At 37.9% G+C, this 21,560-nt stretch overlaps 1 protein-coding gene across 1 annotated transcript in view; it reads right to left on the reverse strand.

Moving 5' to 3' along the window:
- Positions 1 to 21,560, reverse strand: part of CNIH3 (cornichon family AMPA receptor auxiliary protein 3) — a 48,755-nt gene that overhangs the window by 13,911 nt on the left and 13,284 nt on the right. The window contains exons 2-3 of the mRNA XM_085054696.1: positions 14,204 to 14,272; positions 11,393 to 11,440 (exon numbers count right to left, since the gene is read on the reverse strand). Coding sequence (XP_084910822.1) covers positions 11,393 to 11,440; positions 14,204 to 14,272 — 117 coding nt within the window. The remainder of the gene's footprint in view (positions 1 to 11,392; positions 11,441 to 14,203; positions 14,273 to 21,560) is intronic.

Raw genomic sequence — 21,560 nt, forward strand, 5'->3', positions numbered from 1 at the left:
AGTGTAGTGCAAGCAAGTGAAAAAAAGAAAGCAAAACCACACAGAAAAATAGCAGTAGCATGTGTCTTAGTCCAGACTGTGTGTGTATGTGGAATGTACATACTCTGAAACAAATCATCTGTTTCCTCCTGCTGTTGCACAAACCAAAGAAGAAGGGTCAACTGTGTGTAATTTAAATACACAGACCACACAACTTAATAATTGGAACAGTTTTAAACATACTGTTTGCACTGATCAAACACATGAAACATTAAATTTACTGTTGAAATACAGGAAGTCTTTTTGCTTTTCTAGTGTATCTTTCTAATCTGCTTTAAATGATTTGAGTTACTTGACTTCCAAAACCTCTCCTGAAAGGCTGCCCTAGAGCCCAATACAATGCTGTCACAGTAAATATACTAAGGTTTTCTGTCCAAATATTCAGGTTCAATTTATTTCAATTCTCCTGTTAAAATCCACACTCTACAAAGTGTTCTCTAGTTCCTTATAGCAATCACTCAGAAACTCAGTAGCATCAAACTGTTATAACACAAATGTGTAACAAAACCATTCAAAGTAATTCAAAACCATGTTATGCAAAACTCTAGAAGTATTCAGCAATTTGCTAGGCAGATGTATGCTTGGAGTTGAAAAGAAAATGCCTGGGAAATGGATTCCAGATCATCAAAAGGACAACGTGCAGTTGAACCTACTGAGTTCATATATACAGCTTTGTATTTTATCTGCAGGAGGGCAGCAGTGCACACATGCAAGATTTAATGCTACAGACCAAATCAGAGCACAAATTAAAAAAAAAAAAGAGGATATAAAATATCTGTGTTTTCACCCCTCCATCCACCATTTGGGATCACAATGAAACAAAGCAGCAAAAAGCTTTGTGAAGGTAATTGAATTATTCTAAGGAGCTATTGGAATTTCTTTAAACATTTCTTTTAAGTGTATGTGAACATAAGTCACTCCACAGTACAAATACCAGACAATCAAATGAATAACACAAAGAGACTAATTACTATTCTCATTCCATATCCATCTGTAACACAGTACCAGATCTAATATTAAAATACAGAATTTCTGGATGCTCTTTCCATCTCAGCTACTAAACACATCTATATTTAGGCCTATCATTTCACTTCTCATTGTCTCACTTTTGTCTTCTGCAACATGGGGATAATTACATTTAATATCTATAGACTCCACTGGAGCTGGTTTATGACTAGAATATTTAAGCTTTTTTTAAGATAAGCAATGATAATTAACAGGAGTGACAGATGAGGATCAGGTCTTTACAGGACATTCATCGGGAGTATCTATAAATATTTCAGTATTGCAGAGCCTATGGGAGGTCATAGCACCAAACAGGTAAAAAGGTTATGAAACAGATTTTAAAAAAGACTGTAAGGCCTGCAGGGCACCAACACAATTCAAGAAGTGCCCCATCCTTGGAAGGCACGTCATTAAGGCAGATGTGCTGTGATCTTACAAGTGTATCTCCTCTGCAAACTGTTCTTTTCCACTCAGCAGGGATCAGGAGACATCTTTATGACCTTCCTTTTCCTAATGCTAATTCAGAACCAGTAACAGAAGCTGGGTTAGCAACCCTGGAGTGCAAACGTCTCTAATTTCCACAGCACTGACAGAAAACTGGGTAATAAACGCCTTCTTGCCCTACCTCACTTTTGTGCTTCAGACACAACCAGCCAGGACACCCTGCAGCTGGGCCATTCCAAGAGCTCCTGCTGCCTTTGTCTGCTCACCCAAAGCTGGGGAGAATGGCAATTAGTACTGCAGCTGCTCGTTAGGAGCTGCAGAACCAGCCCCACAGTTCACAGGCAGCTCTACGAATGCAGAAACCTCAGGGATGATCAAAATGAAGTTCAGCCATCTGCACGGCTCAGGAAGAGCCCTCAGGCCTTCTCCTGGGGGTCTGCCTAAGATTGACACTTTCATAAATGCTGAAAACTAAGTGTTCACTAAAGGGCTGTTTCTGTATCGGGTGTGTAAAGACTGTCAGTCTGAGGAAGCAGATTTGGTGCAGTGCAGACATGGCAAAGACATTTCCTTCCCTGGCATTACAACAGCTCCATAGAAAACATCAGCAGTGAGATGGAAGGTAGGACATATAACCCACAGCAGAAAAAAATTGTGAAATTGTGTCCATATAAGAGGTATGGTATAAAATCATTGTGCTCTACATTTAGGAATTATATTGCCTTTTGTAATTACATAGTAGCTTTATAGGGTGTGATCACAATTTAAACCCACACTGAACATTCTGCTAAACATAACAGTGACCTTTGGTTTAACTTCCTTCCTTTTATTAAAATGCAAATACTTACTTTATTGCATACTGAATTAGAGCAAATATAGGCCATTAGCAAGTCAAATTCTGCCAGTATTTCAACACTGCTCTGAGGAACAGATGCATAAATCGCATCACCCCAAGTGGCTGAGAAGTACACTGCTCTCAAGAGCACAGCACAGACACCATTACTCATCTACATTTGCACTGCATCTTCAGCCTATTCCGCTCTTACTTTTGATGTTCTCCCACTGTAAGGACTTATGTTTACATATCCTCCAGAACAGGTCTGGGGAAGTGGAATTGTGGAGCAAGAGGTCATCGGTTACAGGGTGATGCTTTGTTTGGCACTTTGATTGTTGACTAAACACTTAAGAGATGAGACTAGCAGCAAAATATAGTCAGTTAAGCTGAAATAGTTTTATATGTAAATATTTTCATGAGTAATAACACTATGAATATCTCCCTTCAAAGGATATTCCAGTTTTCATCAGGCATCACTCTGGCAAATCTTACTTCCCCCCTGGAGTAAAAGAGGGATAAGGACCAAGCCGTGTCTGAGTCACAAATTTGAACTCTTCACTCACTAGAAGTTTTCATAACTTCTCCCCTTACAAGCTCCCCCTGCTATGAGCACCTGGCAGACACAGCAGGACATATCTTCTCATTATCCCTAGGTAAGCACACAGACATCCTTAGGCAATTATTGCTAAAAATAACAATTGTTATGTTCTAACTTTTCAAAAGTGCTGAATTCAGGAACTTGTACAAATTGACTAAGAATAGTGTTGGCACAATGCACTTAATAAATGAGTGTCAGTAGTGAATGAATTGTCTGCCAGAAATACTACACTTCCTCTCAGTTCTTCAGTCCTATTTTAAGGACTTTCTTTCCACATGATACTGTATCCAAAGAAAGGACAAAAGGGATTATATTTGGTATTTTTAGTGCAATAGTAATTTTTTTAGTAAATATGAATGCAATCTATTTAAAACAGAAAGTGTGAAGAAGAGATGCACTGTCTCCAGTCAAGCAACATTTATGGGATTATTTGAGTACAAAGTACAAATATTGCCAGCTCTTTGATCCCAAATCTATTATCAGTTCTGCAAAATAGCTACTGTGCCAAGTTCCACTCTTTCTGATGAAATTCAAACTATGTGGGTGCCCAAAAGACTAACTGAATAGGGCATGACCCATTTTATCCCACTCCACACTTCTAAGATAACAAATGTAACAAAAAAGTAGGCAGAAAAGACTTAAGGGAGGGAAAGAGAGAAGCTTTTAGATGATCTGTACTGAATTTCTTGTCAGAGGGCAGAATTGGAAAAGGCAGCTTGGGAACAAAGGTACTGAAAGCCTAAGTTTTGTCTATACTGGAAATCCATTGCAAGATTCAAGGAAAATCATTATGGCCTCTATCCTTCTGGACGCAAACAAAATCTCTTCCAAGTGTGAATCACTATGAATGCAATAACTCCATCCCCATTTAGGCAAGCTGCAGAAAACAATTAAAGCAATACAGAGCTAGTGAAAGCATGTTATATTTCAATTACAAATATTTTACTTCCTTTTCCTGTATCTCCATTTCTCCTGTCAGGTTACATTCTTCTTTCTTTCCTCTGTACAACCTAAGGACAGCCCCAGTGCTTACATGAACAGAAGATTTAGAATTTATCTATTTCCTCTTTTGACCAACAAGAGATGCTGTGTGAAAATTGTCTAAAAAGAACTCCACCATAAGTCATGATTTTCATAAACCAAAAATTGTGTACTAATACATTTTTAGCTAATTTCAAATTTTATCCCTGAAGTGTAAAGTTACTCTTTCCTAATGTAAAAATATCTTTTCAGAGCCACTTTGAAGGCTGGAATAAGGTTGGCTTTATCATGCAATAGAAGTTTAACAGTACCTTTCAAATAAGGATGGAGTACTGAAATACACACCAATAATGGGTTTCTCACACGTGCTCAGAGCCTAATAATGTATTTTCAAAAGTTCTAGGGCACTTCAAACAAAAGAGAACTTCAGTGGGTTTAGTTTTATGAAGGATGATGCAATCACAGCCCAAATCCTAACTGACAAATTATGCACAGCATGGCAAGCTGACATCCTATAAAATGTGGAGATCTAATTAATGCCTCAGAAACAGCAATATCCTTTTTTCCAGTGGCTGCATGCAAGCTCTGGAATTTCTTCTGAGGCAGTTTGGAAGCTAATTTTGTGTGTTTATATATAGCAGAGGGGTGTAGCTCATAGTCACTGTGATGTTGACAGAGATCTGTCTCATGATATTGCCTATTTTATTCACACTTCTGTAGATCAAGCATCCCAAGTCTCCAAGCATACAACACCAGACAATTTTACTGCCAACAATCATCAATGTGACTGCAGTAGTTTGAGACTGACTCCAAACTGGGCTGGATTTGAACAGCTGCTGTAGAGATTCAAGACTCCATACAATTATTGACACAACAAAACATCAGACCCCTCAAAAACAGGAAAAAATTTTTTAGCTTCAGTTAAATAAGTTAATAAAAGATTCAAGCTATGCCTGTAACAAGAAAACTAAGTAGGTCTCCGAAATCAAGATTTCTATCATCAGAACAACTGTGCAACCCTTCCTTTCCTGTAGTGTACATGTCTTGTTAGGGTAAACAAATGCTCTTCATATTTGTTACCATGTGGTTTGTGTGGAATCTGCACAACAAGGCTTTATTCTTTACCTGAGACCAAAAGCACTGCTGAAACACAAACACCAGTGCAAACATTATGGAAAGGGAGAGCCAAGTCTCACTGAAAGTAATCTCTGTCTGAAGCACAATGCAACCTTTAAAAGATCAAAGCATCCAACTAAGAGAACAGAATGCAAAGTTCAAAAAGTGGCAAAACATAAGACAACAGAACATCCACCTAAAGACAACAAAAGCAGAGTTGCTCCTGTATTACATTTTCTTCCAGAAAGAAGACAAATGAAACAGCCTAAAACTACACTTTTGACTTTAGGCAGTTTCAAAATGTGAAGTTTTCATCTGATAATGTTAATTCAGAATATCCCAGTAGCCCCAAAAACAGATCATATGTTTAAACCTCTGAAAAAAGGATTAATGAACACCTGTTTCAGATTCACATTGCTTATCAGGCCAGTTAATAGAAAGGTCAGATCTTGACAAAACTATCTAATGTGACCCAATCAAAAGGATTCAACCGTGTCCTGAACCACTGAAATTGAAGTGCAAAGACCGGGGAGTTAAAAAAAACAAAAACAAAAGGCATTTGAGATTATAAAAATAGTCTTTAAAATACACAGTATTTTCTTAAATAGTTTTATACACAGCCATGCCTGCCTGGATATAACCTTCTGGATTGCCCTGAGTCACAGGGAGACATTGAATAACTACCTGGGTATCTGTAGGATATTTTCTATGCACAGAATTTTATATTCACTCTACAGAAGATAGCCACATTGCCTCTTGATTAAGGTTTATGCTCCCAGTCACTCTGTGGGAAGGGTCTCCTGACAGTTTTCCTGCTGCCCAGAAGATTGCTCAAAACTCAGCAGTTCCATCACATTGATAAGGTACGAAAAGAGAGAGCATTAGACACATCAAGAAATATGACATGTACTGAGAAGTCAGTAACAATGATGAACTCTTTGGTCTCTAATGAGAGTGGACAAAGTTCATGTGCTCCATCATTGTAACAATCACTATTAACAGGAAAAATGTCACACGGTGCCATTTTTTGTTCACTTTGTGATCTTTGTCACAGCAGCAGTTTATCAGAACTCTGGAAACATCAGCCTCTTTCTCCTGCAAGGCAGAATATCACTGCCATTTCCACAGCCCAAAAATGCCTTATGACTAGACTGAAAATTCTGTTTTCCTCTTAGATAACACAAGTACCTAACCCTCAAAGACTAAATGTCCACTACCAGTTAGGAGGAAACTGGGATGTATTAACCCTGCAGACCTATCCCTCTAAGTGTGGCTATGCTGCAACATTTTCTTTCTCTGCTAAGTCCAACTAAATGAAGAATTAAAACATCTTTATTGAGGTTGCAAAAACTGTATAGCACTGCCAAGGTAAAACCATTGCTGCTATTCCCAGTTTCACAACAAAACTAATTGTCTGACTGCTGTAGTTTCCACCTAGGAGATATCTCAGCCCCAGGGAGAAAGTATGATTCCTTCTTACAATATGGATGGTTATACACCACTTTAAAAATTCCTTGTGATTATGCATCACATTCACTAAATTTGCTTATATAACCTCACATTAAGCATTTTAATGAACCATGCTATAGGCTTACAGAAGTGCTCTGCTAATGACTATCAGCCTGCAGACTGGGTAAAAGAATGTCACACATCCATAAATCCCTAAATGCATGACGAAGCAATCAACAGACATATCCAAAACCATACACTTAAAATCCATCACATTATCTCAGGCCTGTCAGTGACTATGAGGCAGAACAACAGAGAAAGTGATTGTCGTAATTGTCATAAAACCAGCAAATTTTTCAAGGAGAAAAGAATATGATCAGTGAATTGCAATGAGCTGCTGTGACACCTGACACTCCTTGAAGGAGAGTGGCTACTGCAGCTGTTGCATGCAGGGAATGGTAGGAGCCACCAGAAGGTGAAGGTCTGGAGCCTACCGAGGTCTAAGTGAAAAAAATAATTTCATATGGCAATTGCTCTAGTGCACATTGGTGAGTCTCCTTCAGTCAAAATACGGGAAGAAAAAATGTCAGCTGGATCAGGGTAAACAAGGTAAGACAGATACTTTTTAACACTGCTGATTTCACATAATGTTTAGATACATACAAAGAAAAAAGAGCTTCCATACTCAAATAATACTCTTCTGCTACTAAGGAAAAGCATATAAGCTAGCTTGTTCCCTGTAGCTGATGCAACGAGCTCAGTAACGTTTCATGGAAGATATTGTGGTGTTTGTCCAAGCTTTGAGTGTGCATTCAGTGCTGACAAACAGGCATGACAGACACAGGATCAAGCCTTATCTTCAACCTTAGAATGCCCTGTCCACAGCTGAACCTGTGATGTTAACCCATAACCCTTCAAGCTTCTGTTTGCTCATGTCTCTGAATTACTGTTACTTGCACACATGTAAATAATTTTAATTTTTTTTTACAGAATATATAAATATTGAACCAAAACAAAACTGTACAGACACTCAGGTGTCTGGAATTCTATATTGCATTCACTAGGTTTTATGTTTTATTTACATTATCTCAGTCTGAATGGGATGTCTTCTACAATTGCTCTTTGAGGTAACATCAGGTTTGGTTATTTACCAAAGAATGAAATATAAACTTAAAATAGATATTTATTTTATTTGTGCAGAGTAGTAAAACCAGAATTGAATCTGCTAAACACCAGAACCACTGAATACATAATAAATTTCCACCATTACTACAGCAGATCCAGCTCCACTGGAAACCAGAATGACAGAGGTACAAGACTAGACCAAGCACCGGCACAGCCCAACCACCCAACTAAAAATTTAGAACTTGCTTCAAAAAATATCAGGTGAAGAGGTTTTTAGGTTTGGTTTGGTTTGTTTTAAACACCCCAGCTCCTGATTCACTATCTACTGTACTACTGCTAGTACTGGAGTGCTGAACTGTCCAAGTTTGGTTATTCAAATACAGTCCCTGCAGGGGTTTTTGTCTGCGTATTTGTTTGTATTTTTCAAGACAGTTCAAGTTCATCTGGAACATCTTTGAGATTAATGTCACCTTGCCTGTGGTTAGATTTCTTGCTGAATATACTCTCTTCCAAACATCTCTTCAGGAGTCATAAAAAAAAAAAAAAAAAGCCAAAAACCCCAAATAAAATCAAGAAAAAGGATTGAGCTCTGGTACAGTATTTTCTTACACTTGCAGTTTTAGGAATTTTAGACATAACTTAACTAAAATGCTGCACTACATTAGGAAAATGAGTAAAAGTCTGTCTTTTATCTACCTCAACTCCCTTCCAGTTAAGTTCCAGCTCTGATGTTCATAGATCATTCTTACTTTAGCTTAATGGGCTCAATAAAAATATTACAAATGGCTTAATTACAAATTAATACAAATGGCTTTAGTACAAATATTTGTAGTAAAAACAATTATTTGCTGATAATTGGAGAAAGGTTACTTATATTGTTGAGTAGTGTCTGGCATGAGCAAACTGAAATCTGAAATGTGTTCACCGAGCAAGAAGTTCAATCCACTCTCCTCTTTAGTAAGGATTTATTGCATTAATTCAAAAATTATGATGCATAACCTAATCAAAATTTAATTTAAATTTCCTCCAAGGTAAAGTAATAATATTACAGTTGTTGATTAATGAATTTGACTGTATTTTAATCTAGGAAATTCCTAATTGTCCTTAGTGATAAAATAAGTATAAATTAGCAATTAAACAATAAGAAATCAATTGGTTAGAAAGACTTCTTGAATTACAACCGCAATTACAATTATATAACATCGCTGTCATCATTAACTGAATATATTTTAACAACTCCACCAAAATATTTAACTGTAAAAACCATGGTGGACCTCACAGGCACACCTTGCCTATTGCACCCCTCAGCAGGGCTAATGAGCCCAAGAAACCTGTACTGCTCTCCTGCCACCCACCACTAGTTTGTGTCCTCTGCACAGCACTGCAGGGAGCCATGGAATCACATCCTTAGGGAAACAAAGGCAATTTACAGCAAAAAAGACCCCACAGCATTTGCTCACACTGGAGTGTGTCCTGTGTGAATCATCTGACCCTTGTAGGGCAACCAATGTCCATGTGATTCAAGAGTTTGCAGCACAAATCTATCCTAGAAAGCCCCACACCACTGAATAAAATGAGGCACCTGCAGCCTGAGAGAACTTCATGTGGTGCTGGGTTCAGAAAATAAGCTTTCTTACTTATTTCAGGAGAGGAGAGATCTGACTGTGGCTGTATAGCATTCATAGCTTCTTTATGCATAATCAATCATTCTCCATTAACCAGAAATTTTAGGCTTATCTAATTCTACAGCACCATGGAAACTGTACATGCCAGCATCGTATATATCTGCTTCACACAGAACCTGCTTGTTTTAATGATATGGAAACATTTTCCCCAAAGCAAACATCAGAAAATGCCTGGCTGCAGAACAGTTACAGACTCCATTCCATTTTGGAAAATATAAATGAATTATATAAGTTATATAATATCCGGTGAAATATCACATACCTGGTCACTGTTTAACAATAAATTTCTCCAAGTATTTTGGAGATAAACCCAAAAATACGTCCTTAAAAAAGTCTTTGCTCACTGGGATCAGATTAAATGGCACATTGTATGCCCATTTAACAATTCCCAAGAACCCCTCCTAACACCAGCATATAATGAAATTGAACATACTTTTATAGCCCACCTATAACCTCTTTAAAAAACCAAATTTACATCAGCTCTTAAGGATTAAGTTCTAGTGTCATAAATAGCAAGATACCTCTGTTTTCAAAGCCCCCTAAAAGAATTTCCTGACTTCAAGACATAGGAAAACAGGTATGCTGTTGTTTCACAGAAACAGAAACAGACCCTAAAGCCACACAATATTGAAGGATATATTTAGTGCTTGCTGGAAGCATCCTAACTGCTATTTTCCTGCATCAATATAGCTGGCACTCAATCCTTTACTGTTTTTCCTCATTTTTTCTCTATACTACATAAACCACAGCTATTTTTAGGGATTGTCAGATTTGAAGGCTACAAATCTCTGTAGTTACTGCACCCTCCTCTTCTTGCATATAATCTCTCAATTAAAACAAATGTGTCCCCAAAGAACTTTGAAGAAGAGGCTGAATTAACAAACCATTTAAGTGAACCAGAAGCAAGCCAATCCCTTATGGATACAGAGTGTGCAATTAGCCAAAATGCTCCATTTTGCTCTTTGCAAAGAGGCTGAGGCTCGATAAAAATTAAACATTGATGCAGGCAAGGCATTCCCATGGGGCTCACATATATTAAACCATTACTGCTCAACAGTTGCTTTATGTCCAAGAAACTGGGACACAGCTTGAGACTGGCTGGCTGCCTATTTGATAAAGTGGAAAGCTATTGGTGGTAAGTATTTTCCCTTATTTTCATATCCCAAGTGTCATAAACAGGCTCAGGAAGTTCTTAAATGTGGCTCCTAAATGTCACATGCTTGTAGTGCTGCCAAACAAGACACAACTCAGGCTCTGACTGATCAGAGGATGACAGTCCATAGGTTCTGCATGGAGTCACAGCTATGCCTTTGCATCAGCCTAAAACAGTAATTCCCAGTTTCTTAAAACCCTGTCTGAATTTAGGTCTTAGCTTGATTAGGGAGTGTTCAGCAGTCCACACTGCAGTGATGACCTTTTTAAGGAACAATGCGGGATTTAGGTGGCATCATTACCACTCTACAGAAAACAATGTATAGAAATTTGAACATACAGAATAAAATAGTTTGGAACTATGATTACTTTTACTTCAATGGGACACAGTCAGGAAAACAAAAATTGTTTAGGAAAATGCTCTTTGAAGCCACAGACAAGTCACCCACAATTCATCTGCTCCTTCAAATCCTTCAAAAACTGAGGCACTCAGCATCCCACCTGTGTCAAGCTAAAATACAGAATACATCAACTTTTCTATTCCATCAACCAGAAACCTTAAACACTAGATATGTAACTAATAAAAGCATGTCAAATAGTAAGCCACTGTTCAAAAAAGGTTATTTTTAAAGCCTGTACTACAACAGTAACAGCAGTTTTATAGGACTATAAAAGAACCTCCAGCTGCAACTGCAAAACTACTCACCACCTTGAAAAAGCTTGTTCCAAAATAAATGGGCTGATGTTCTGAAGTTCAGTTCTTATCCAGACACCCTCTATTATGTCAGCCTTTTATAATTTGTCTTACTTGGTCCTTACAAGGTCATCATGACTTTCAGTTCTCAGTAGAATCCAGCTTCCCATCAATAGAATGTGAGGATCAAAGAGAAAATAAATGCACATGGCCACTGGATGGCTTTAATTCTCATAAACTTCACAAATCCTTGGCTGGTTCATGCTCACCTTTCGCAGGAGGAAGCAAATCCTCTCAATATTCCTCAGCCGCTCCCTCTGTCAAGAGAAAGTGGGGAAAAGGCAGGAGATTAGCTGGTGTTATAAAGGGAGACAATATATTACAATTATAAGGGGTCAATGTTTTAATTAATGGCTGCAGTGAAGCAACACATGTTATTAATCTGAAATGACAGCATTCACTTCTTACCTACTACTTGCAAGCCCAATGATTTTCACATTTCTAAGTCCCAGTAAGTTATTTTTCAACTGTTACTGGGTGTGACAATATCAGCTGAGGATTCAAGTCTGTGGTAGTCTTCAGCTAGAGGCTGCAACTTTTTTCTAAGTCAGCATTTTTTAAGTCATCCAATTGTGCCAATTTATACCACAGAGACTTGGTCTTGCCTTTTCACATACAAAACCTCTGACTTCAAGATAAATCTGAGTGGGAAAAACAACAATGAAGTTTGTATGGCAGCTCTTCCTCTTTCACTAAGATGGTGCCCAAATATGTGATACTAGAATTTAACACATCAGTGAAAAATATCTGAAATGTTCTAGAAATGCCACTTTAAACAACGGATCCATTCATAAATACTGAAAATCACTGCAATTAAGCATTGTGACTCAAAAGATGTTCTAAGCTCAACTCGCAGAAAGAAGGCAAATCAAACACAGGCTTTCTTTTCAATGGCTCATAATGAGAAGCTCAGCAGCAAAACTGATTTCACTGCATAACCCCATCACTGGAGTTACTGTGAAATATTCTAATGTTAGTTACCTTGCAGAAGGCAGAGTGGGTTTGTTGTCTCCAAAGACTATCTGACATTTTCATTTAGACATGACAAAAAATATTCCAATGAACTTTTTTAAACAGGTAATGTACTACACCAATGTGAGAAGCCAACTCTCCCTAAGCTTTTGGCTTTTCAAATGTTTTAAAACTCAAAACTGAGGCAAATTTAATTCTAGTCTCCAAATAAATGTCTCTTTTACCTTCCTGTCCCCAAGTTTAAACCATTTTTCAAAAAAAGTATCATTTTAGAAAGACAAATGAGGCAGTGGCAGCTTGATAGGCACCAGAAAAATACCGTTCCTCTTTTTGGAGTCTATGAGCTTCAAGAGAGTGAGAAATTTTAGATTCACAGTTGCAAACATGAGAATGAATGCATGTGGATGCGCCTGGGAAGAAGTAGGAAGTCTGTCTCTGAACTGAAGGTAATAGAGAGCAAACTAGGAAATTTGAATTACATTCTCAGTACTGACACTGGTTTTGCCTCTGATTTCTCTTTAATTCAGCCTCCTCTTGTCACAAAGTCTCTACCCTCTGTCATAAAAACATTGTGGAGGACACGTGGGTAAACTCCAGACACTTTTACAGTGCAATAAAGAAAACTACCCCACCAAATAAATGGAATATGGGCACAAGCAACAGTGCATAGGGAAAATGGAAAATACACTTGAACAAAGATACAAGAAATACCTGCTAAAAATCTTCCTTTTATGACAATATAAAAGGCCTCAACATGTATATTGCGCACAAGAAAGTAACATGAGATTATTGCTCCTGACAGAAAATTTCATAGAAGTTAAATATGTCAACCAATTGCAGAATACTTTGCTGTGCTTTACAAGTAACTTCATTATTAGTTTTTTGATTGCACCACTAATATGACTGAAAAAGGGACTTGTTAACTTTTTTGTATCATGGAGCCCAATTTCATTACCATTTTAAAAATAAGATGAAATTATCTCCATAGAGCATCTCAAGTTTTAGGAAGCAAACAATTTACTGGAATTTGGTACATATAAATTCAGTGTGCAGTTCTCAAGATGGGAAGTAAAAACAGATTAAGTGAATTGAAAATCAGATTACTTCCAGTAAATTCAAAACCAGATTACATCCACTGAAGTGTTCTACAGGATTTCTTCATATAATTTCTTTCTTCTCATTCTTTGCTTATGTGTTAGTGAACCGCAAAAAATATTTTTATTCTAAGATTATAAAGTTCATGCTTAAAATCGTAAGTGGTCTAAGCAGTACAAGTCCTCTGCTGAGTTATGAAACAAGGTTAAATGGCAAAGTACTAGCTACTGAATCTGGTTATCAATAGTAGGCAATTCAAAAACTTGATACTCTGTAGAGATCAAATTCAGCACCTGTCATAATCACTGTCATTCTCAGTGAGATGATGGATAACCAAGTTCTGCTCTCAAACTGACACATGTAGCTGTAGTCAGCTAAATCACCCTAGATCACAGCTTTAATTAACAGAGGCATTTTGATATGCTTCAAACTAGGCTGCATTTTTTGTTCATTAGTTAAAACTGAGTTTACAGTCCCAGGTATTTATATAAAGCTTTTCTATCACAGATGCAGCAGACGATGATATTTACTCCTAAAGCACAGGAGAATTTAGAGCTCTGCCATGGGACAGAGAGGTCCAGGCATGCATGTCTTTTGGCTCATTGACACAGACACTATGGGAGAAGGTGGTCATCCCATGCTTGAGCAGAAAGAAAGCGAAGTATTTCAAAAAGGAAAACTTGTGGCACAGAATGAAAAGGTAAAAAAAGAAAACAATAGCATCACATAACATTCTTTAGTTTTTGAATTTCCAAATTAGTTTCCTGCCTCCTTCAGCAAAAAGTAAAGCTATTAGCCTACGAAGTCACCATCTGGCTTCCTAAGACTGGCCCAATAAATCAATTTTCCAAACCACAGCTGACTTCACAAGAGACTCCTTCTTCATTTCCACACTCATCCTTCACTGCCAGCTCAGTGCTCCCCGTTTCTGGAGCAGCCCCAGCTGTACTCACTGCGTGGGCTGGGTTGCACTGGTCTATGGGGCTCTTGAAGTCTGTCCGAAGTTCATCAAAGGCAATTATCTGAAAAACAATTTTTGCAAATTCTTAATGAATGCTCATTCAAACTCTTCTTTTCCTTAAGGAACTAATTAGATGCATTGCCTCCCTCCCCTGTGAAAAAACAGTTTCTCCGACACACTCCCTTTAGAACTAAGTAGTTCAAACAAAACATGGGATACTCCTACGTGTGACACCTAGAACTCATTAATCTGTCACTCTGCAAAATCGTATCTATAGCTTTTCAGTGTTGCTACTTTCCATATTTCTTCCGTCCTATCAGAAAGAATTCTTTTCTCAGATTTCCACACAACATAAAACAAATGAATACATCTCCAAATTCGATGGGAAAAGCCATTAGCTACCTAAAACACAGAGACATGATGTTCCAGGTTTAGTACATAAACAGTCCATTTTTATTAGTTGTTAAATCTACTTCAGATATTAAGCTATTTACTATTAAGCTACTATTCATTAACAAGCAAACTTCTCAAAACGTAAGGCACTCCAGAACAAACATGCCCCTCCTAAATTCTGGCAGGTTTTGGAACTTTATTTCAGACCTCATTAATGGAGAGATGTCTTTAGCTCAGGTCCTTTGGCTTCCTCCATTAACAGATGGATTGAGACACCCTGGTAGTTACTGGCGCTTTTAAAGTACAGCAGACAAATTGTCTATAAAAATAATACTGTTTGATAGCCTTTTCTTGGAAGACATGGAAGATCTTGTGTTAAATCCAGTGAAGATCTAGTGTTTTCTTGGAAGACTGTTTTCTTGGAAAGAAAACAGCTGTAATAATCCTCAGCATACTTCATTCAAAGACCTCAAAGCACATTCTTAACTTCATGTTGACATTCTAGTAATACCTTTTCTTCTGCTTTTGTCTTGCTTCACCCAAGGAAGGAAAGTTCACTGACAGGCACCACATAAATTGATGTTAAAACAATGATTCCTATTTAGACACTGCACAACCCAAAGTCTCTGCTCTTAAGAAGAGCTGATGGAAGTACAAGGTAGCAGTCTGGTAATTAGTAGATGAGTGCAGTAGCCATTCCATGATGTGTTACAGTGTGCCTGCTGCCTGGCTGCTCTAAAAAGAACCAACGGGGTGTCAGCACAGACCTGCTGCACAGCCAAAACACATTCATTTAACAAAGATGGAAGGCAGCAGGAAGCAGAAAACCTGAAAACCATCTATTCTTGAATCAAAATAATCTGGTGAGAGGCTCGAGAGTAAAACCCAGAGCTACAATCCACAAATTTCAGCATTGCTCTGCACTCTAATGCTGCATTCATCACACCGAAGCACACTTAAAAATCAGAAGTGTGGCATTTTACAAGCACACTCCACAGAATTCAATTTATTCAACTATGACAAGTCAAAGTGGCAGAATAAACCACAAAGGGAACTATAAAATGTGATTACAAGTGAAACATTTCTCTCTATGGATGCAGTATCTCTCCAAGTTAGGAATTAGACCTGCAATGGGAAAAGAGCAACTAACAGAAGCTGAGAGAGGCTTGCAGAACATTTGTGAAGAATAAGGCTCATAATGCCTCTATATTTAATACTTCTTGGACAGGTCTTCATATTCTCCAGCGGAACCAACTGCTAAGAGGGTTACAACTGCATGAGTCAGACACACATATAGCTGGGTAGCTCTTTGCAACGGGATATCAGCATTAGCACTGACAGTAAGGGGGAAGAATGAAAAAGATAATTCATATTTATATCTTTTTATATATTTTTTTTTTCTCCTTTTTTTTTGATTTCACCAACACTCCCCACTCTATAGCCAAACCCTTACTCTTTATTTGCTGGCACATAATTCACGTTACGGTTGCATTATATGTAAGTGCATCAAAACACATCTGATAGGTATTGAACACATGGTTTTCACAGAACCAATAAGTGCAAATTCAACAGTGTCACAGACAAACCTTTTGAGACGCCTGCAAGTTATGACAATGTTAAGAGACATTCCTGCTACATCTGAAAGAGACTGAGGTCTGGTATCAAGCACACATGATTGTTGGAAAGTTTCTTCAATAAAAGTTTCAGTGTCTCCCTGGAAGGAGGCTGACAAAAATATATCCTCCTCAATTCTTATCATTTTAGCTCAAAAAAAGTTCCATAATAGTTTATATTTTGTTATATCTTTTGTTATATCTCCAGAAACAGAAGTCTAGTGATGATGTGAAGAAACCTATTTTAATTCATGGAAAAGCATGTTCTTATTTCCTATTTCTCAGTTACACTGAAAAAATTTCAAGTGTAGCATTAGGCAGGCTAAGAATTAAAGGAATATAAAGAAACTCCCACAGCATTTTGGTGGCATGTATTTTTCCTGTTTTGTTGTTGCTGGGGTGGGTTGAGGTTTTTTGTTGTTTTTAAATCTCATAGTGTTGTTTGTCCTAAATCTAAAGCCACAAGTGAGTAAGGCTGTAGCTTCTTAAGATTAAGCAGTTGCTCTCAACACACCGAGTAACAGTGCAACAAATTATTTTATATTACTGAAAATACAGCTGGGCTGTGCTGCAGTTGGGTTTACATAATTAATTAGGAAACATCTCCCTCTTTCAATTATAACTGCCCTTCTGTAGCAGTTTAATGCCCTGGGGTGTTGAGTGGCCAGAGCTGCCATTTTTCAATCCAAACCCCAAATAACCAAGTACTTGTCTCCATTAAATATTTCACAATGATTTCACGGGAGCTGCAGTGCTGTGACCATAGCCAGAGGAACAGCCTTCTGCCTGTTCCCATTTCAGCTGGATGCAGTAGAGCTGCCTGGTTCCCACACATCCACTGACCAGAGCTGCTGAGTGCTCTGGGACAGCATCTGGAGGTGCTTCAGGGTGTGTTTCACCTCACAAACTGCCACATGCACCAGCATCATGAGCAGAGCAGTTCCTCTCGAGGCAAACAGTGCAACACACCCCAGTCAGGGCACTTCATAAGAAATTACATCGTTTCACCTTCGTAAATGAATGTATTTTATAAGGCATTCATTATCTTTTAGTTATCCAATCTAATTTGATCCAGGGTGGAAATTAAAACTACAAATCATGCACACACATGGATATCAGCAACCCCATCTCTCCAAAGGCCACACAATAAACACATTGTTCCAAGGAAAAATGACCAGCCTCTATTCACCAACACTGAAAAGCTGAACAGAAACATGTGCCAGGGACTAGTCTTACAACAAGGAAAAGTTTATTTCTATTTGTAAACATTAATGTGGTACACAGCTTCATACACACAGAATAAGGACCATCTGATATTTATTTAGGAACTTGAAGAATAGAACCACCAAAACACCAAGTTTTCTGTTGACCTGCAAAGCCTTATGAGGGGAAAAAAAAGAGCATCATGTTTAGCAATAATATTCATAATTACTGCAGAAACAGGTCAGTGCAATATCCATTGTCCATTCAATCCCTACCTTCTGTCTTGGGAAATTTTCCCTGTGAATCCACATCGCAAATCATTGAAGGAAGTTTGTTCTGCTACTACCCTAGCCATGCTTTTCCCTGGTGATAGAAGTGTATGTGAGTGTGTTTGCCACCTAATAAAACTGAAGTTCTATAAAAATACTGCTTCAGTCTCTGGTGATTCACACCATCTGCAAATCTGAAAACTCCAAGTATAAGTCAGCAAGCAGTTTGCCCCAATTTATACACATAATGCATCAACGTGATCATGATGACAATACATGTTTCAATTGCAATTATAAAACTTGTTTTCATTACCTGTGCTCTCTCTGCTTATCAGAGGGACTATAACAGCTTTGAATAAGTATTGACATAAGACTGAACATGAATTTTGTTTTCTTTCTATGCTTTTGTACCCATCAAAATGAAAATCTCACTTGATGGTAGAAATTAACTATGGTATGTCATTTTTAGGAAAGATACTTTTTTGTTTTTAAATCACTGAGCTCTTACAGAAACGTATTTTAATTGAGAATGTGGCGGTTTAGGGTGGCAGTGAAGTTGGTGTGGGTGTGAATCCACTGACAGCAAAGAAGTTGGATATTATTGCTTGCTGGCATCTCAGGAAAGTTAAGATAAAACAGAACCTGATGACAACCACACTAACCACAGAACAGAACAGTAACACCTAACATATGCTTCCTTGCCACCACCCTGTCAGTGCACCACCCTCCCATATTGAAGGCACTGTCTCTAATGGTTAATTTAGACTATTTGTCTCCCCCTCCACACTCACAGGCAGCTTTCACAGTGCCCAGAACCACAGTTCAGAGGCTGACTGCAAGTCAGCACATGGACAGAAGGTAGACAGGATTAGGAGCAGGCTGTGCTCCCAAACTTCATGCCTGCCCAGCAACTGATGCAGAGAGACATTAACTGTGCTGGGAAAATCATGTTTGAACCACAAGCTGATCCATTTTGATGCAAGTTGGCTGAGGTACTTTGTTAGATTTTGTCAGGCAGAAGCAGCAACTGAAAAAATGTGAGAGAGTCAGGTAGGAATGAAAAAGGACCTGGAAGGGAAGATAAGTCACTGCCTTGATACGATGGAGTAAGGGAGCCCATAAGGAGCTACAGAGAACAGGGACAACAGAGTGACAGATTGAGAGAACATTTCTTTTGCTACACAATTCTTATCATGATATGAAATGAACCTGAACAAAAAATTTAGCTATGAGATGTTCTTCTTCCCTCTTTGTTTTCTGGTTGAACTGATCTAGTTAATGCTACCAAGCATGAAAGATAATTCCAACTTGTATGAACAGAGGGGCAACGTGCCTCAAATTCCAGAAAATTTTATTCTTTTTGTCATGTTGCATTTCCTGTCTATATCCACTTGTTAAGCATCTCCTATCAAAAAAGGAAAGAAGTTTCAGGTCTTGGTTTTCATCATACCTCCCATGTAACACAGTAGTGTATCTGAAATGCTGGTGTTGATGAGAACCTTAGCAATAGAACCAAATAAGGAACAGAGAAGAAAGTGAGATGAAAAGTATTCCTTTCTTCTCTTTTCTCTTCCCAAAGTATTTAACTTTCTGAGTATTATAGTTAGTAATTTACCACATATTAATAAAAGTAAACAATAATAACTAACAATGCTTTGCAGTTATAAATCTACCTTCAAGGCAATGAAGGTCTTAACAAAAGAAAATATAATTTCCATATTTTTATAAAAGGGAAAAATGAAGCTCAAAGAAATTAAATTATTTACCGAATTGGTGGCAGAAGAACCAAAGCCTCTGAATTGCTGTATCATATAAAATTTAGGGGAAACAAAAAATACTGTCAGTACACTAATAACATGAGAAGTGAAACCATGCACTTCTGTCTGATTATTGAGCTGTTGTTCATCTCCAGAGCAGAACACTGCTTTAAGCAGAGCCTTTTTGGATTAAGGTTGCAAATGGTTTTAAGTCACTCAAGGGTAGAAAATTATTCTATTTGTCACATTTCACACTAACAATTGTACGGCATTTCCTTGCTCTACTCAGCTTGAATTTCACAGGCTGCCACCATCAAACAACCTTCCACACAGAAATCCAAAATGTGGCTCCATCCAGGACTGTACAAACAAACACCTGAGCACCCAGACTGCATCTCTTTACAGAAGTTCTTTTGTCTGTAAAAGGATGTTACATTCAGGACAACACGATTTAAACCTTTTACGCTCTAACTGGAAGCTTAAGCTAACTTAAGTCATGAAAATCTTACTGTAATTTCTCAGGTATTTAAGCCAGATCTTAAGACTTTTCCAATAGAAAGTCCAATATAAAAATTTTAAAATGCATAACCTCCATTCTCTAAACATGATTCAAAAGGATTTCTTGCATACCTACAGAAATATGGATGTATAACTGTAGTGCTCTAATCAAATACTGATGAAAATCCACAGAGGAAGGTTCTCTTGCTGAGAGCATGTGTGCACAAACATGCCAGCCTGTATTGGTATATTTACACCACTGTGTTCCCCTGAATAGATAAAAACTATGCAAGTGAAAATTAAACAAAATTAAAAAACACCCCAACCCTATACAGATGAACAAAGGCCATATTACTGCATCAGCTACTCCAAATCAGATTTCCAAACCTGCAGAGAAGTGCAAGAGAAACCACTAAAAATTAGGAATAATTATTTGGCAGTCATCTGAAACAGTCCATCTATTAGTGCAAACATGAAAAGCTCCATCCAAGTGGTGAAAAATACAGAAATTTGTCTTCAGGAATACAACCATACTGTACAGAGCTTTGAGTACCTTGATTGGAAAGTTACTATGTCCATGGTACCAGTTATTATTGCAACACTGCAGACCACAATTTGAAAAGCAACCTGATTTCTGAATGTAAAGAATTCATGTCATTAATTTTGACAAAACCACTAAAAAACCCTCAGCGACTGCAAAATTCTGTTGTGCACACAACGTTTCCAGCAGGATGATTTGACAAGCATCTATTGGCAGATTACTACAATTGCTGTGAACTGGGCTTTTAAAAATAATTTCATCCAACTGCAAGATGAAACAGTTTTTACTGGTGAACAACAGGATTCTGGTCACAGATTTCACTTGCTCACCACAGACACTGAAATACCTTGTCCAGTCATCCTGAAACTGAGATGTCAACGCCCTCCTCCAGTAGAGAGGTGTCAACCCCCTCCTGCAGCAGAGAGAGAAATGTCCCACTGATTCACCAAAGACAGAGATGACCTGTGCTTTTATCACAACTTTATACCCACTCACTGTCTTCCAGTCTACACCAGCTGAAATCCAGCCAGACAAAAATCAGCTGTGCACAAATAAAGTGCATTTTGTTAAGAGAAGGAAGACAAGCAGCAAGCTGTGCAGGAGGGATGATGCTAATATAGCTGTACAGAGCCTGTTTCTAAATAGGTTAATAGTTTTGCTCCCTGCAGCTAGAACACATTTCCAAACAGACCGCAAGCGGAGGAGGAATTTTTAAGGTAAGTCCAGACTGCCATCCTTCCTTCCCTCCCCAAAGGATTTCATCATTTTTTTGTCACGATTCTTCTTTTTTTTTTTTTTACTTTCTTTTTAAACCATACTTTACTGCATTCAGTACGGAAAAACAGTTCAGAAACTAGCAGTGTTTTTGTGACTCAAACACACCCCACAAGTCACCCCTCAGTGGGACACAAACACTTGCTACCAAAAAGAAGAAAAAAACCCCACATTTTTGATTAGCACCTAAACTGGTGAATACACCACATTGCTCTGAACAGAATAAAGCTTTTATGTACATAGAGATGCAATACTTCAGTTTGTTTACATTCAGCATGGTAGAAACAATTCTACTGCCTCG

Source organism: Lichenostomus cassidix, chromosome 3 (genome assembly GCF_008360975.1).
Source record: "Lichenostomus cassidix isolate B80296 chromosome 3, HeHo_3.0, whole genome shotgun sequence".
Classification (NCBI taxonomy): Eukaryota; Metazoa; Chordata; class Aves; order Passeriformes; family Meliphagidae; genus Lichenostomus; species Lichenostomus cassidix.